This window comes from Scyliorhinus torazame, chromosome 1 (assembly GCF_047496885.1).
Source record: "Scyliorhinus torazame isolate Kashiwa2021f chromosome 1, sScyTor2.1, whole genome shotgun sequence".
NCBI lineage: Eukaryota > Metazoa > Chordata > Chondrichthyes > Carcharhiniformes > Scyliorhinidae > Scyliorhinus > Scyliorhinus torazame.
In genome coordinates, this window is record NC_092707.1 from 90228285 (window position 1) to 90245996 (window position 17712).

General features: G+C 47.8%; 1 protein-coding gene across 4 annotated transcripts in view; it reads left to right on the forward strand.

Moving 5' to 3' along the window:
• The window catches only part of LOC140409588 (uncharacterized), a 57896-nt gene that overhangs the window by 29848 nt on the left and 10336 nt on the right, over positions 1-17712 (forward strand). For 3 of the 4 annotated variants that reach the window (XR_011940431.1, XM_072497955.1, XM_072497964.1), the window contains exons 2-5: positions 672-1033; positions 10311-10364; positions 13596-13850; positions 14989-15126. Coding sequence is in view for 3 of the 4 variants with exons in the window: in XM_072497955.1 (XP_072354056.1) it covers positions 717-1033; positions 10311-10364; positions 13596-13850; positions 14989-15126 (764 nt within the window). In the remaining variant the exon portion in view is untranslated. Of the gene's footprint in view, positions 1-147; positions 213-671; positions 1034-10310; positions 10365-13595; positions 13851-14988; positions 15127-17712 lie in introns of those variants that run through there. The other variant, XM_072497959.1, reaches the window with a different exon arrangement.

Here is a 17712-nt window from a genome sequence, read left to right on the forward strand (position 1 = left end):
GGTGACTCAAACATTTGATTGTGAATAGTCTGAGTGGGGCAGTGATGCAAGCTGGGTGAAGCTGCACCCCCCAGTGTCACTGTAATGATGTTTGTGATGTCATTGTGCATGTCCTGATGGATTGTGTGGCATGAAAGTTCCTTGCAGCTGCGACCCTGAGTCCTTGGAGCTGACCTATTTGAAGCATGCCTCTGAAGTCAGAATTGTATCCGGTATGGTGGGAGTGAATTTAGGAAAGCATTGGCTACCAAATGTACTAAATAGGCATGCTTTCTTAAATAACTTGGAAATAATTTGCTCTTTTACAAGGCTGGTGTAAGAATGTAAACAATCTAATATACACACCACAAAGCTACCAATTTTATGAGCTGAATTGACAATGTTTTTGCAATAGGAACATATTTATGCCACACAAGTGGTCTGGATCAGTGAGCCTTGTAACACTGGCACAAGAATTAGTTAAAAGACAAGTGAAATTGAAATGCAAATCTTATCATGTATTACTTTATGAATCGTGATCAATTAAACTAGCAAGGTAATCTGTTTACATTTGTTTTATACATTATAGTTACCATCTAACCGTTGATTTGGCTGAGCCTTGTCAACAAACAAGTGCCCTTCTGCTGCAGTTATTCATCTGACACATAGTAACACTGGTTTTCTTCTTACAGGGACTGACTTTTTTTAAATAACTGAACTCCGTTGCATTGTCTGCTATGGTGATGGCACACAGCCTGTGTTACAGCTCATTGGCACCCTCTGGCAGGCAGCTGTTTCAGTCACCTGCACTGGATGTGTATGGGAGGAATACATCACATGCTGCAGCACATATCCAGAATCCATTATGCTGGCAGACAGGTTGTTTTGTACCAGGATATTGTGATTCCACTGCACATCTGGAAGGAAATGGCTCTAGGCAGGGAAGTGGAATAAATGAAAACATGGACACTAGTATGGAGTCTCCAGGATCCAATCCCATGATAAATGGAATGAGAACTACTTCTGCAAACTCTGAACAGAAGCATCCAACTGTGTGAGTATTAAGAATCTCTGAAATTATCATTTGGTAGAAACTCGTTCATCTTGGCATTGAAAGTATGGGTGACGGTTGAGTGCCTTCTGTGTTATAGCTTGTGCTTGATTAGGAGAAACAGTGATTTTACTCAATTAGGAGGAAAGTTCTGACGAGTTTTTAAAAATTTCATATAGCTCCTGAACCTGGCACCCAGTATTGTGCTACTGTAGCACAGTGCTCAAGTAGATTATTTTTTATATTTTTATTTTTTCAAAATTCAACAATATTTATTTACACAATTAACCCTTATATTACCCACATAAAGTAAGAGGATACCCCAGATTCAAGAATGCTATCCACAAAGATGGCTTGCTAGGCTCTGGATCTGATCGCTGGAATTCCTCTGGCCCGTTTTCACAAAGGTGGTTCCCACTGGTGGTCTCTTCCTTGCTTCCTTCCTCCCTTCTGATCTGGTCAAGCTCATCTCACACACCGAGTCTTTGCTCTGCTGGTGTGTCTCAAGTAGATTATTTTTAACCTGTTAACTCAATATAAGGTGAAGAAATGCAATGGAAGTAGAAATTTACTACCACTTTTTAACCTCAGTTGGCCATATTTCACCCAAGAGCTTCCTGTATGTACAGGCCCAAACTTTTGCCACAATTTTGAAATGGGAAGGCTTTCAACTTTGAACTTATGAGGAGAGATGGGGCTTTGTCCCCTCATTGTAATTTATCTTATGAGTGATTATATTATAAACCACCAATGAGCAGAGACAGCTGTGTGTACCATCTACAAGATGCACTGCAGGAACTCACCAAGGCTCTTTAGACAAGACCTTCCAAACCCATGACTGCTACAAACTAGAAGCACACATGAGAACACCACCATCTGGAAGTTCCGCTTCAATTCACTCATCATCCTGACTTGGAAATGTAACGCCATTGGGGAGGAAGTGGTGTTGTGATATTGCCACTGGACTGGTGATCCAGAGACCCAGGGTAATACTCTGGGGACATTGATTCGAATCCTGCCACGGCAGATGATGGTAATTGAATCCAATAAATATCTGGAATTAACTCTAATGGTGACCATGAAACCATTATTGATTGTCCTTTTTAAAAAAAAAAAAACTATCTGGTTGACTAATATCATTTAGGGAAGGAAATCTTTCACCCGTACCTGGTCTGGCCCACATGTGACTCCAGATCCACAGCTATGTGGTTGACTCTAAATGCCCTCAAAAATGGCCACCCTACCGGGTGTTCTGGGCAATTAGGGATGGGAAATCAATGCAGGCCTAGCCAGTGACATCCTCATCCCATGAACAAATTAAAAACAAAAATTCCTTCACTGTTGCTGCGTCTAAATCCTGGGACTCCTTCCCTAACAGCACTGTGGATGTACCTACAACACAGGGTCTGCAGCTGTTCAGGAAGGCAGCTCACCATCACCTCAAGGGAGAGTTAAGGAAGGGCAATAAATATTGGTCTAGCCAGCAACATCCAGATCCCCTTAATGAATTTTAAAATATATAAATTATTATTCGTGCCTTTGTTAGCTCTAGACTTTACTATCCAATGCACTCCTGGCTGGACTCCTACCTCTGTTAGCGGGAGATCAACCACAGTTTGTCGGCAGAATTCTCCATTCCTGCGACTTAAGTGTTGACGCCAGGGCAGGATTTGTGGACTTCCACGACAGCAAAACTGGCGCCACACCTAGACCAATTCAGCGACTGTTGAGGGGTTAGCACCGGCGCCATGTGGAACATAATTCCAATGAGAAACGGTACCGGATTTGCGATTAACACTCTGGTGGCCACTGACCAGCTGCAGCCGGGAATGTACACACTTCACTCCCCACACACACCAGACCAGCCAATAAGATGGCAGCGAGGTGAGCGGGACCCCGTTTCACGGATGGGGTGGAGGAGAGGCAGGCCACCTTGTACCCTGGCCCGGGAAGGAGGCCGCAGGCCGCCGCTGTTTGCTGTGCCTCTGCGCAGGTGGTGGAGGCGGTGAGCACCACCAGCAAAACCATCTGGACTGGCCTGCGGTGCCCTAAAAAACTGCACAACCTCCTCCGGGTGAGTAGGCAACACTGTGCCCCTGGCAGTAACCCCCCCCCCCGGTAGGGTGGCCAAACCTCCACATGCTGGCACCCATACCGGCCACCATGGCCGGGACCCTTGCCACTACCTGTCACCTGGGCTGCATGTGCTGGACTGTCATAACACTGTTGTTTTCTGCCCCCCCCCCCCCCAAAAAAGGAGAAGGCTGCCCATAACTGGAGAAAATTGGAGGGGGGTCTCCGAACCTACTGCCCCTCACCGCGGCTGAGCAGAGGGCCCTGGATGTGGTCAGCCGCCCAGAGCAAAGGGAGGACGCCGGGGTGGAAACTGGCCACGGGCAAGGAAGTGCGAGCTCGCTTAGTTGTGTTTCCACATGCCACGTGTGTCAACCCCCCCTCCCCCAACACTACCACCCCACCGCCCTTGCCCCTGCCTCCGCCCTCGTCCCCCCACACTGCCCTAGCCCCCACACAGCCCTCTCTGCGTCCCGTGCGCGTTGGCCCTGGCTCCCATGTCGTGTGGTCTCCTGTACCTGCCTGGGCCCCATACCCTGTCCATTCTCGCCCTCACCTGGATTCTCCTCATTGGACTCGGCCTGCCGTTCATCCTCCTCCTCCAGCACATCGCCCCTCTTTGCGTGATGTTGTGGAGGATGCAGCAGGCCGCCATGATGTGGGTGACCTTCTCAGCGTCATACAGGAGGGCCCCTCCAGAGCGGTCTGGGCACCTGAACCGCATCTTCAGGAGCCAAAAGCACTGCTTGATCATGCCTCTGTTTGCTGTATAGGCATTGTTTTGGCGGGTCTCGGCATCAGTCTGTGTGGCCTCTGGATAGATGTCATCAGCCATGACCACATTGGAAAACCCCTGTCGCCCGGAGGCCAACCCCCCAGTCAGGGAGGCATCTCGAACATGTCAAGAATCGTCTAGTGTGCCACGATGAAGGCTTTGTGCACACTGCCCAGGTATCGGTGCAGATGTGCATGATGCGCATCTGATGGTCACATATCAGCTGCACGTTCATCGAGTGGAACCTCTTTAGGTTTATGTAGAGCAGCCTGTCATCGCAGGTGTTTGTAGGAGGTCATGAATCCTGTCGATCACCGACTGGACCTGGGGCATGTCGGCACTGGTGGCGAACCATGGTGCCCAGGCATTCTGGTGGGCTCGGTCCACGTTGAAATGGATGTATTGTGCTGACCAGGCATGTAGGGTCTCCGTGACGGCACGGATGCAGCTGTGCGCCAAGCTCTGTGAGATCTCGGACAGGTCCCCACTCAGTGCCTGGAAAGACCGCGTGTCGTAAAAGCTCAGGGCGACCGTCACCTTGATGGCCACTGGGAGCGGGTGTCCAACCCCCCCCCCCCCCCCCCCCCCCCCATTCCCTTGCGGTGCCAAGTGTGCCATGATCTGGCAGATATAACGCACTGTCTTCCTGCTCAGTCAGAGCCTTTGGCTTGCCTGGTCCTGTAGGTCATCGAATGATAGGTGCTGCCGGTACAGGCGAGGCCTCATGCGGTGCCTCCTTAGCACCTCCTCCTCCTCGGACGTTTGGGTGGCCGCTCTCCATCCTGAACAGCTGCCTCCTGTTCCTCTGGGTCACGCTCCACTGCTGCATCTTTCTCCTCGAGCAACTGCAGGGCATCCCCTGGGGCTGCGGCCAGTAGCAGGAAGGCTACCATTGCTGGTTGAATTCTAATATCCATTGTCTGCAGGGGGTGAAAGGCTGTGGGGAGTCGGAGAGAGAGACACACACACACACTCACACAGACAGAGAGAGAATGACACACAAACACACACACACAGACAAAGAGCGAGGGAGAGACACATCCACACACACACACAGACAAAGAGAGAGAGACACACACAGAGAAGAGACACACACACACATACAGAGAGAGAGAGAGAGAGACACACACACACAGGCAGAGAGAGAGAGACACACATACGCAGACAGGGAAGAGAGAGACACACACGCACAGACAGAGAGAGAGACACACACTCTCTCACACACACACACACACACACACACACACACACACACAGACCGAGAGAGAGACACACACCCAGACAGAGAGAGAGAGAGACACACACACACATAGACAGAGAGAGAGAGACACACACACACAGACAGAGAGAAGAGACACACACACATATAGAGAGAGAGAGAGAGACACACATACACACGCACACAGACAGAGAGAAAGACACACACACAGATTGAAGTAACACTGTGCGTGCGCCTGCGTGCAAGAGGGAGATTGAGCTAGCGGGCGTGCACTTGAGAGAGACTGAGCTCGCGCGCCATGGTGTGGGCATGTGCGCGAGAGAGAGGGATTGAGCCAGCGAGCCATTGTGCGGGTGCGCGTGTCAGAGAGATTGAGCCAGTACGGGTGTGCGCACGCGCGTGTGAGAGAGGAATTGAGCCAGCGAGCCATTGTGCGGGTGCGCGTGTCAGAGAGATTGAGCCAGTACGGGTGTGCGCACGCGCGTGTGAGAGAGGAATTGAGCCAGCGAGCCATTGTGCGGGTGCGTGTGTCAGAGAGATTGAGCCAGTACGGGTGTGCGCACGCGCGTGTGAGAGGGGGATTGAGCCAGCGAGCCATTGTGCGGGTGCGTGTGTCAGAGAGATTGAGCCAGTACGGGTGTGCGCACGCGCGTGTGAGAGGAATTGAGCCAGCGAGCCATTGTGCGGGTGCGTGTGTCAGAGAGATTGAGCCAGTACGGGTGTGCGCACGCGCGTGTGAGAGGGGGATTGAGCCAGCGAGCCATTGTGCGGGTGCGTGTGTCAGAGAGATTGAGCCAGTACGGGTGTGCGCACGCGCGTGTGAGAGAGGGATTGAGCCAGCGAGCCATTGTGCGGGTGCGCGTGTCAGAGAGATTGAGCCAGTACGGGTGTGCGCACGCGCGTGTGAGAGGGGGATTGAGCCAGCGAGCCATTGTGCGGGTGCGTGTGTCAGAGAGATTGAGCCAGTACGGGTGTGCGCACGCGCGTGTGAGAGGGGGATTGAGCCAGCGAGCCATTGTGCGGGTGCGTGTGTCAGAGAGATTGAGCCAGTACGGGTGTGCGCACGCGCGTGTGAGAGGGGGATTGAGCCAGCGAGCCATTGTGCGGGTGCGTGTGTCAGAGAAATTGAGCCAGTACGGGTGTGCGCACGCGCGTGTGAGAGGGGGATTGAGCCAGCGAGCCATTGTGCGGGTGCGCGTGTCAGAGAGATTGAGCCAGTACGGGTGTGCGCACGCGCGTGTGAGAGGAATTGAGCCAGCGAGCCATTGTGCGGGTGCGCGTGTCAGAGAGAGTGAGCCAGTACGGGTGTGGGCATGTGCACGAGAGAGAGGGATTGAACCAGCGAGCCATTGTGCGGGTACGCGTGTCAGAGAGATTGAGCCAGTACGGGTGTGCGCACGCGCATGAGATAGAGAGAGCGATTTGAGCCAGCGCGCCACAGTGTGGCCACGAGCAAGATGGAGATTGAGTTAATGTTTTGCAGGCGAGTGCGAGAGAGAGCGCGGCACGATGCGGGTGCACGAGAGAGCCCGCCACAGTGTCTGCGTGCGCGAGGGAGAGAGCACGGTGCGGGCACGTGCGTGAGAGAGAGCCGCCACCGTGCGGTGCCACGCATGTGTGAAAGAGAGCCGCCATGGTGCAGGGGTGCGCGCGAGAGAGAGCCGCCACGTTGCATGCGTGCGTGCCACAGTGCAGACGCGCGCATGAGCGAGAAAGAGCCACCACGGTGCGGGCGTGCGCGAGAGAAAGAGAGCGGTGTGGGCACGTGCGAGGGATTGATCCGGTACGTCCACGCAATTGAGTTAATGTTGTGCATGCGCGAAAAAGAGAGTGAGAGCGCACCGTGATGCGGGTGCATGAGAGAGCGCACCACGGTGCAGGTGCACGAGAGAGCCCGCCAGAGTGTGGGTGTGTGAGAGAGTGCGCACGCGAGAGAGAGTGCGCCACGGTGTGGGTGTGCGCGATGGATTGAGCCAGTGTGCCACGGTGCGGGTGGGTGCACAAGAGAGACAGAGCGATTGAGCTGCGTGCGAGAGAGAACAACAGCGTGCCACGGTGCAGGATTGAGCCAGCACGACTCGATGTGGACGTGTGAGTGAGAGAGGGATTGAGCCAGCGTGCCACGATGAAGGCGCACCCGCGAGAGTGGGATTGAGCCATGATGCGGGCGCGCGAGAGTGGGTTTGAGCCACGATGCGGGCGAGCGACTGAGGGATTGAGCCAGCGCGCCATGGTGCGGGGGCACATTGGAAAGGGAGTGAGCCAGCGCGCCACGGCGTGGGCGTGTATGAGAAAGGGATTGAACCAGCGCGCCATGGTGTTATAGAGCGCGTGAGAGGGATTGTGCGTGCCATGGTGTGGACAAGTGCGAGAGAGAGCTAGTGCGCTAAGGTACAGGCGCGCACAAGCACAATTGAGCCAACACGCCACAGAGGATTGAGCCAGCGCGTCACGGTGCGGGCGCACACGAGAGAGAGATGGAGCCAGCGAACCACTGTGGAAGGGAGCAAGAGCGATCGAGCCACAATAAGGCAGGTGGGCACAAGAGAGATCGATGCATGGTGCGGGCATGTGTGAGAGAGATTGAGGTGCGGGCGGGCGCAAGAAAGATCGAGCCACGGTGCGGGCAGGCAGACACAGAGAGAGGTCGAGCCACTGTGTGGGCAGGCACAAGAGAGATCGAGGTATGGAGCAGGCAGGTGGGCGTGAGAAAGGTCGAACGACCGATCACGGTGTGGGCAGGTGCGAGGGAGAGATCAAACGACCGAGCCACAGTGCGGGCGTGCGAGAGAGATTGAGCCAGCATGCCACGGCGAGAGCGTGCGTGAGAGATTAAGAGAGGCACCCAACAGTACTGGTGCGCCATGGTGAGTGTGGGAGCGAGAGCGATCGAGCCACATTATGGCAGGCGGGCACGAGGGAGATCGAGGTGCAGGCGGGTGGGCACAAGAGTGATCGAGCGAGCCACAGTGTGGGCGCATGATATGAGATCAAGCGAGCCACGGTGTGAGCGTGAGATCACGCAAGCAAGCCGCAGTGTGGGCGCGGACAAGTGATAGCGAGCCACGGTGCGGGCGCGCATGAGAGAGCGAGCCACGGTGAGGGCGCGCACGAGAAATCGCGCGAGCCAGCCATGGTGTGGCTCGCACAAATGAGTGAGAGCGGGCCATGGATGCAGGCGCACAAGAGAGATCGAGTGAACCACCGTGCGGGCGTGCAAGTGAGTTTGAGTGATCCATGGTGCGGGCAAGTGAGTGAGCGAGCCATGGTGTAGGTGCGCGCACCCGCAAGAACGTGAGGGAGCAAGCCAAGGGGGCACCTGCACGAGAGTGAGCGAGCTACTTGAGCGTGGGTTCTAGAATCCTGGCGCGTGTGCTGGAGCGCGATGGAATGGGGCGTCCGGGCACACGAGCTGGAATGAGGCGGGCTGGGGCAGGGCACGCTGGGCTAATGGCATGCCCTGCTTTCTCTCTCGTTTTTAATTTTTCTGATTCCTGCCCCACTTATTCACTTCTGAAAGCATTGATCACTGGAGCATAGTTTTGCAGGTCTTGATTGTTCTCCAGTACCTCATCCTAATGGTTATAACATAACATAGAACATAACATAGAATTACAGTGCAGAAGGAGGCCATTCAGCCCATCGAGACTGCACCGGCTCTTGGAAAGAGCACCCTACCCAAGGTCAACACCGCCACCCTATCCCCATAACCCAGTAACCCCACCCAACACTAAGGGCAATTTTGGACACTAAGGGCAATTTATCATGGCCAATCCACCTAACCTGCACATCTTTGGAATGTGGGAGGAAACCGGAGCACCCGGAGGAAACCCACGCACACACGGGGAGGATGTGCAGACTCCGCACAGACAGTGACCCAAGCCGGAATCGAACCTGGGACCCTGGAGCTGTGAAGCAATTGTGCTATCCACAATGCTACCGTGCTGCCCCTAATCTCCCATCTGTTAATCTAGGCAGGTCTTATATTCATCTGCAGGAACTAACCCTCAATCTTGTTCTTACCCAAAAATTTCACTTGCATTTCCAGTATGAGTTCTCTAGATTGTGTTTGTAAGGCACCCGAAATGTAACGAAACGTCCTCAGGCATTTCACAAACGTTTGTGAAGGAACCAAGCCTGGACGTAGTAGTTACAAGTGTGTTGAATAAGTATTAAGTTTTAAGGAAGATTTTAAGTGGGAATATGGGGACGGAAGTGTTTAGGGAGGAAGCAGGGTTGAGGTGGTTCAGCTCTGCTATCAGTAAGATGAGACCATAATCAAAGGGATGGATTGGTCTTGAGAAGTTAAAAGACTGGGAAAGATTGCAAATATATTACAGAGGAGCAAGATCATGAAGAGACCTGTAATCTTGGTAATCAGGAAGCATTTTACCCCAACTCTCTCCCATGCTGAGATCGACCAACATACCTGAAATCAGCGATGAAAGTTAGTTATTTCGGGGTGAAGAGATGCTTTTGAAACCTAATTTTTATAAATGTTAAGTCTCTTGCTCTATTTGGGAAGATCTTTGATCACTTGTGCTGGCTTCAGACTTTCAAAAGTACTCGCTGCATTGACTTGCTTGGGAGCAGGACATTTCAGGAGGTTTGGTTGTGAAGACTGTTAGGGTACAAGTGGGACTATTTGCTACTATGGTGTCAGAGGCCAAACTAACATTACACTTTATAACCTGAAGTCGCTGAATCCTGATGTGTCACTGGGGTCAGTGACTGTGCATGACACTCTTTATGATGTCAATGGGATGGCATTATGTGACGGGCTTTGCACACGGAGATGCCATTTTTATCTACAGTGTGCTTTTTGGGGTATAACAGTGCAATACTGCAGATATGATATTCTGTGCCATGACCATTGCCCACTAATTAAACATGGTGTGCGTCTGACTTACTTAAAATCTGCACCAGCGTGTTTATGCATTCAGAGGAAGGTGACATGTCAGTACCTCAAAACTAAACCGTTTTTGAAGATCTTTGGGACTTGGGTTACCAATGGCATTTTGGAGTCTAAAAGAATTCTGCAACATCTCGGTGGAATTTTATAGAAAATTCATTTTTTTAAGCAGGTACTTGAATGTAATTTTAAAAGTTAAATAAGCCTGTGCTCAAAGTGGGCTGAGTTAAAGTATATAATTCTTGCTGTTTGAATGATTTCTTGTTCTCCTCCATCTAATCTCTGTTTCTGCGTCAAACAGGAGGAATGAGTTTTTTTTCAGGAGAAAGCACAAGCGGGAGCAAGAGGAAGACGAGTGAGTATCTTCATGAAGCCCTGTTATTCTGCTATGTTAGTGGGACTATAGGCTAGAAATTGCAGCAATTGTGGTGTGGCTGGCAAACAGCATCAATTGGATTTTTAGGCTTGCTGTTAGCATTGCATTTTATTTGTGCTGCAATTTACTGGAATATTGATGTGATAACCACGTCAATATCCCATCTGGGATCTCATGAATGTTGTGCTCAGTGGCATAATTTTCTCGCCAGTTAAAGAAACCGCAAATGCTGGAGGAAGAAATAAGGAATTTGAGTCCACCATACGGAAAGAAAGAAAGCAGGGTAAAAACAGGGAGATAAAAGTGGATTAAGCGCAATAGAAATTTTAAAAGAGCAAGCAGAAGAAGCGGATACTGTAATTAAAAAGCAAAATACTGGCGATGCTGGAAATCTGAAATAAAAGCCAAAAATGCTGGTAAAACTCAGCAGGCCAAGCAGAGTCTGTGAAGCGAGGTACAGTTCCAAAGTTTCAGTTCTATCACCTGAACATTGTAGTGATGTTGTAATCCAGTGTGTTTTTAAATTTGGTAATTGGAATGATCTCCTACTTTGCTGTACACTTCCTCAATTGGCAGCACAGTGGAACATGGTTAAAGTGTCTAATCCAAGCTGTCTGGCTTTTATTCAGTTGTGTCTTCAATTAAAATATTGATGTAAATAAAAGAAGAGCAGGAAATGTAAATGTTGTGAAAATTTATTTGAGAAATATACTGATTAAGTAGAATTAAAATGGAGGAAAGGGCTTGTTTATTGTGGAGTGAGGTGAATGGGAAGGGTATTTGGGGGCAGCAGGGTAGCACAGTGGTTGGCACAGTTGCTTCACAGCTCCAGAGTCCCAGGCTCAATTCCCGGCTTGGGTCACTGTCTGTGCGGAGTCTGCACGTTCTCCCCGTATGTGCGTGGGTTTCCTCCCACAATCCAAAGATGTGCAGGTTAAGTGGATTGGCCGTGATAAATTGCCCTTAATCTCCCAAAAGGTTAGGTGGGGTTACTGGGTTACGGGGACAGGGTGGAGGCGTGGGCTGATGTAGGGTGATCTTTCCAAGAGCCATGCAGACGCGATAGGCCAAATGGTTTTGTTCTGCACTGTAAATTCTATGATTCTATGTATATCCAAAGGCATTCAGTAGCTTGCCATACAAGGTTGTTGCACAAGATTAAGGCTCATGGAAATGGGGTAATATATTAGTACAGATTGTAGATAGGTTTTCAGACGAAGAATAAATAGGTCATTTTTGTTAAGCTCCGATGGTAACTATGATGAGAACTAGAAAGCAGGTCTTGACTTCTTTGACCTCAGATTCATTGTGTTCAGCAATTACTTCTCCAACAACCCCTTTTATATTTGGTACAGTCTATTAAATAATAAGTGCAGTCTATTAAACAATTAAAACCCCAATTCGAACTTTTGGAACATTAACTCTTTCCTCACAATTTTCAATGGGATACTGCCAGGATCTTTCCTTGGGCCTTGGCTGTTTGCAAGTCTATATCGGTGACTTTGAGGATATTTTATAATGCCTTTCCTTGTTCTTCCTACCAAATTTTATCACTTCATATGTCTTGGTATTAAATTTCATCTGCCACGTGTGCCCATTTCACATGTCTATGTCACGATCCTCCTCAAAATTAACAATACTGCCAAGTTCTGAGTCATCTGCAAATTTTGACGGTCATGAGTCTCTGGAACTCTTCCTCAACAGGCAGTGAAAGCAGAATCTTTAAATATTTTTAAGATAGAGCAAGATCGATTCTTGATTAACAAGGGGGTGAAAGGTTATTTGGTAGGCAGGAATATGAAGTTGAGGTTACAATCAGGTCAGCCACGACCTTATTGAATGGCGGAGCAGGCTTGAGGGGCCGAGTGACCTGTATAATAGCCTTTTGTAATTCATGCACTAGGACACCCAGATGCCTCTGCACCTCTAAGCTTTGGATTCCCTCACCATTTAGATAATAAGCTTCCCTTTTATTCTTCCTGCCAAAATGGACCATTTCACATTTGCACTAATTGTACTCCATTTGCCAGATTTGTACCACTCACCTAACCTATCTACTGTCTCTTTGTGGCCTCCTTGCATCCTCTCCAGAATTTATTTTCCGACCTCTTTGTGTCATCAGCAAATTTAGCAACCATACATTCAGCCCCTTCACCCATATCATTTATTTAAAAGCTTTCCCACCGCTAATTGACTGGTCTGTAGTTGTTTGGCTTATCCATGCACCAAATTCTCCAGTCCTGTGGTTCCACAGCCAATTCCCAAGGAGGTTTGGAAGATTATAGATTATCGCTACAATTTCCATCCTTACTTCCCTCAGCATCCAAAGAAACCAGTACTGTTTGCATAACAATTTGAAGTTCAACTAGCTTTTCTAATATCTCCTCCTAGCCCACCTAGTATTTCAACTACCTCCTTTTAGAGTTTACTTCTCAGGTAAAGATAAATGCAATGTACTCATTGAGTATGACCATAGATAGATAGATCATGGTTAAGGTGTCTAATCCAAGCTGTGTGGAGTTTGTCCATTCTCCCCGTGTCCATGTGGATCTCACCCCCACAACCCAAAGATGTGCAGGGTAGGTGGATTGGCCACACTAAATTTGCCTCTTAATTGGAAAAATATAATTGAGTATTCTAAATTTAAAAGAAAAAACTGGTTTTCCTCCAATTTTGTATTTTACTTTAAATTGACCCTTGTCTTTTTCCAAAGGTATCCTAAACCAAAAGTCCCCTGACTGATACCTGATCGACTTGACCCACAAGCAGAAAATAGATGATTTAAAATCAAAGGAAACACCACTGCCCCACTGCCATCTCTTCCTAATTTTCTCCCTTTCTCTTCATTGTGGAGTTTAGCTTTGTCCTCGCCCAACGTTTATACCGGGGCACACAGAGTTGAATAGAAAAGGAACCTTGGCTGGAATCTTAAATTTCTTCATCCCCTTCCTAGACTAATTGTAGTTCTTCCTACTGCTGCTTTAGTTGAAATTAGGTAATTCAGAACTTTTGTACGAGTTTGGGGGATGGTAAAAGCATTATCTTACTGCAGGCTGCAGTACTAAACTACACAGCTTGGATGTGAGCTTTTGGCCTCGCTGTTGGTAACTGAGAATCCTGTAACTTGTCTAAAGAATAAATGGTGTTCTGCTTTAAACAAAGTATCCCGGTGACATTTGTGGATTGATTCTTGTTCTAACTCTCTCCCAGTGCTCCTGCTCGAAAGAAACGTTTAACTGAAAAGATGCTGGACTGCCTGATGACTTCGGTAAATGTTTCATGCAGCTCCTGGCCTTCCACTCCATACCCCCAGGAAAGTATGTCATCTGAGATTGCTTCCACTTCTTGGCAGATTGGACCCAGCTCACAAGAATTTAGGGTAATCGAGAATAAAGCAACCTATATGGAAATGAAACTGGATCCAAGTGAAGAGGGACTGCAGAGACTGAAGGAGATTGAAAATCGGTAGGGGGAGTCTGCAAAACCTAGCCTCTGCATTTTGCTGGCTACTATTAATAGTTTGGGGAGGGTCATTGGTGGCCAGAATCTGCACATTCCTTTCTCTCCATACTTAATTTACTTTTGTGAAGCAGCTGTATTATTTGAGAAAGAGATTTAGTAAGTATATTTGGTGAACAGACTTCCTTACACTATGAAGGAAAGTCATCAGTAATGGACTGGCTTGAAATTTAGGCACCTTCCAGTAGTGTTCCAAAATCCATAACCAGGGTAGAGATCTGAGGTAAAGGTAAATAGGAGAGGAAAATTAGATAATTTTGCAGGGTAGGATAGGGAAATAGGTAAAACAGAAATGTTGATTCCCGTTGGTATGTTTCATACGGTAGAATAAAAATGCTTTTTAAAAAAAAGATTCATAAGGAAATGAACCGTAGTCTGGCCAGCTGATATTTGAACATTTGACACCAGTAAGAAGATAATTATGCAGTGGGCTTCAATGGTCTGATAGCTATGCTTGAATCTAAGGAGTTTTTATCTTTTATTAATTGCTGTTGACTCTTTTAAAATAAGGATCTGAAAGCGAAACATGAAGTAAAGTGGTTGAATATGTTTTCTGAGGGGAACAAGGCAGTGATCCTCGAGTTCCAAGAGAATTTGCTGACTTTGTTACTTAGGAGTTGAGAAGAAGCTGACTGTAGACATGTTGCAAATCTGCCAAAGTATTGTCCACTTCAATATATTAAACATGAAATACTTTAGTGCTGCAGAATGTGAGAGGACAAAATGATAGGACACGTTGAACAAGTGGCATATACAGTCCTGAGCCATTTAAAAGTGAGAAAGGTATTGTTGGCAGGGTTGAATTATATTATTTTAGTCCAGTACCCGCTGGGAAGTTAAGGGAACTTTAATCAGACAGGTTTTGACCAAATTTGTGTTTGAATCCCAATTGTTTAATACTGTAGAACTTCATTTTAGAAACCACAGGTTTGCAATCTCCATTCTATAGGTTGTGCGTGCTGCTGCCATGTTGCAGGTAGACTGGCTGCAGTTCCTAATGATTGTAGTTGTAGCCCTCACCTCCTTAAAAGGGATTCAGTGAAGCTCTTTATTCGAATAATCTTAATATTTTTCCACTCCTCAGGCTTACTGAAGGAGATGATCCAGAAGCTGATGAAATTGAGATTTCGGACATGCCTGTACTAGTCTTATCTGACTCTCTCCGAGAAGAACTGAGGCCTGGCCTGAAAGAAATTTTGCCTCGTAAAATAATGGAATCCCTGTAAGTGTGATCTATGTTTTCCCCAGTGCACAGCAGTTACAGAATTCTGAAAAGTGGGGAATTGGCATAGTTGGGATTTTCTTTTTCTCTTCTCTCATTTTTCTTCAAATGAAGACTGGATAGTCACTTTGATTCGTCTTTATCCCACACTGGCTATTTGTGTACGAAGCTAGATGGCACTCTGAACTCTTTTTTATGTAGGATTTTCTTCCCTATAAAAGTCCTGAATGAAGTGTGTCTGGACCCATTCCACAGAACAAAACAACCAAATTGGGAGTCATGCTAGGAGTCCAAAGGATAGTTGATGTAAAAATCCGAAATGTTCACAGGGCTTGGGCTTTGTCTTTTTATCAGGCTGAATTGAGGTGGTAGCAAAGATTTACTCCGGATGTAACCCATACCTCACTGGACGCTGCTTACCGAAAGAAATGAAATGAAAATTGCTTATTGTCACAAGTAGGCTGCAAATGAAGTTAATGTGAAAAGCCCCTTGTCGCCACATTCCGGCGCCTGTTCGGGGAGGCTGGTACGGGAATTGAACCATGCTGCTGGCTTGCCTTGGTCTGCTTTCAAAGCCAGCGATTTAGCCCTGTGCTAAACCAGCCCCTGGTAAGACGCTTATCTAACTGCGGAGAAAGTAATTTAATCATATTAAGGGTTAAATATGAAATATTTTTGGATTTAAGGTTTCAGAGGGAAGAGCTATTTAATTTAGATAACAACAGATAACTGAGAAACATTTTTATCTGCAGTGGATATTGCATTTGAATGTGGAATTTGCACTCTCTTGTGCCATTGTCAAATGATAATTGTTGGGGAAAAAGGTATTTTTCCGAGTCTTATTTGTTTTGTAAATTGTTTTAGTATCTTTCCTGAAGATAGTGAACAAGGCTGTCTGAACTCACACCCTCTTTATCGCTGAACAACAGAGTGATCAGTCTTTGGAAAACCTTAATAAAATCAGACTAGAATGAAGACATGATTGAATTTCGATAACTGGTCTTGGAAGTGAAAGTTGACAAGATAATGTTTTGTGTAACACATTCTCCAATTATAAAATATTTTTCTAAAACCATTTATGTGAGCTTTTTACTTTCTGTACATTTTTGTAAAGGTGCTTATTCAGTTTAGAGTTACTGAAAGAGGGTGAGTGGAGCGGTGGAGGTAACAAATTAATTAACTGATGTGATTAGTGTTTAACAATATCCCATTCCTGAGGATTGATTTGTGTTCACTTTGCCTGACATAGGAAAGATAGGACTGACATTTATTGTATTTTCATTCATTGTTGTTGGGACCTGCCCCTGTTACCTTCTTTCAGTGCCACTATGAAACTGGCAGAAAGATGTGTACAACTTGAGGGATTTTTTGCTTTAGTCCTTCACAACATTGGGAAAGTTGATGTTATGGATAAGATCTGCTCATTATTGGTGGGCTTCATGAGTGAATACAGTTTATACTCCATGCATAATGGTGCTGGTGCTTCCTTATTAACAAATTATACCAGAACTCAGCTTCAGAGCAATTTACATAGCAGCTAAACAATATTTCACAAACTCTGCATTCTTTACTCTCAAAAATTGCAGAATAATCTTTATTAGTGTCACAAGTAGGCTTACATTAACACTGAAATTAAGTTACTGTGACAATCCCCCAGTCGCCACACTACGGCACCTGTTCGGGTACATTGAGGGAGAATTCAGAATGTCCAAGTCATCTAACAAGCACATCTTTCAGGACTTGTGGGAGGAAACCGGAGCACCTGGAGGAAACCCATGCAGACTCGGGGAGAACATGCAGATTCACAGACAGCGACCTAAGCCTGGAATCGAACCCAGGTGCCTGGTGCGGTGAATATCAGGTTCTGTCTGCAAATAACAAATGTGGACCATCTCCCTCCACAAACCCAGAATGGGTGTGATTAAGCATGTTATATATGACAGGCAAATGGGGAAGGGATCCATCACTTATTTGCCATACAGATCAGAGACTGCAGAAACCAAGATTGTTTCCTTTTGTACTTGTGTGGTATCTTGGAGGTCTTGTGGTGCAGTGGGTAGAATCCCTACTTCTGAGCCAGTAGCTCCAACCTCGAGTCCCAACCCAGGACTTGATGGCTAAAGAAGGTTCATTCATAATGCGACCAAACAGATTGAGTATCAACCTACAATGGGGGAGAGATTCCTGGTCAGCCATGTGATGGGATGAAATTGGGGCAGCACAAGTGGATAGCACTGTGGCTTCACAGCGCCAGGGTCCCATGTTCGATTCCTCGCTGGATCACTGTCTGTGCGGAGTCTGCATGTTCTCCCCGTGTCTGCGTGGGTTTCCTCCGGGTGCTCCCACAGTGCCACCCAGGCAGTGCTGGGCTGGCACCCAGGTGGCAGTGTCAGGGTGTCCAGTTGCCACCAGCAGTGCCAGGATACCACCATGCCCAAAGGACATGCATGTGGGGGCCTCCAATCCCCCTGGAGATCCTCAAGAGTGCCAACCTTTGTAGGTTTATACTCAATCTGTTTCGTCGCATTATGAATGAACCTTCTTTAGCCATCAAGTCCTCCCACAGTCCAAAAACGTGCAGGTTAG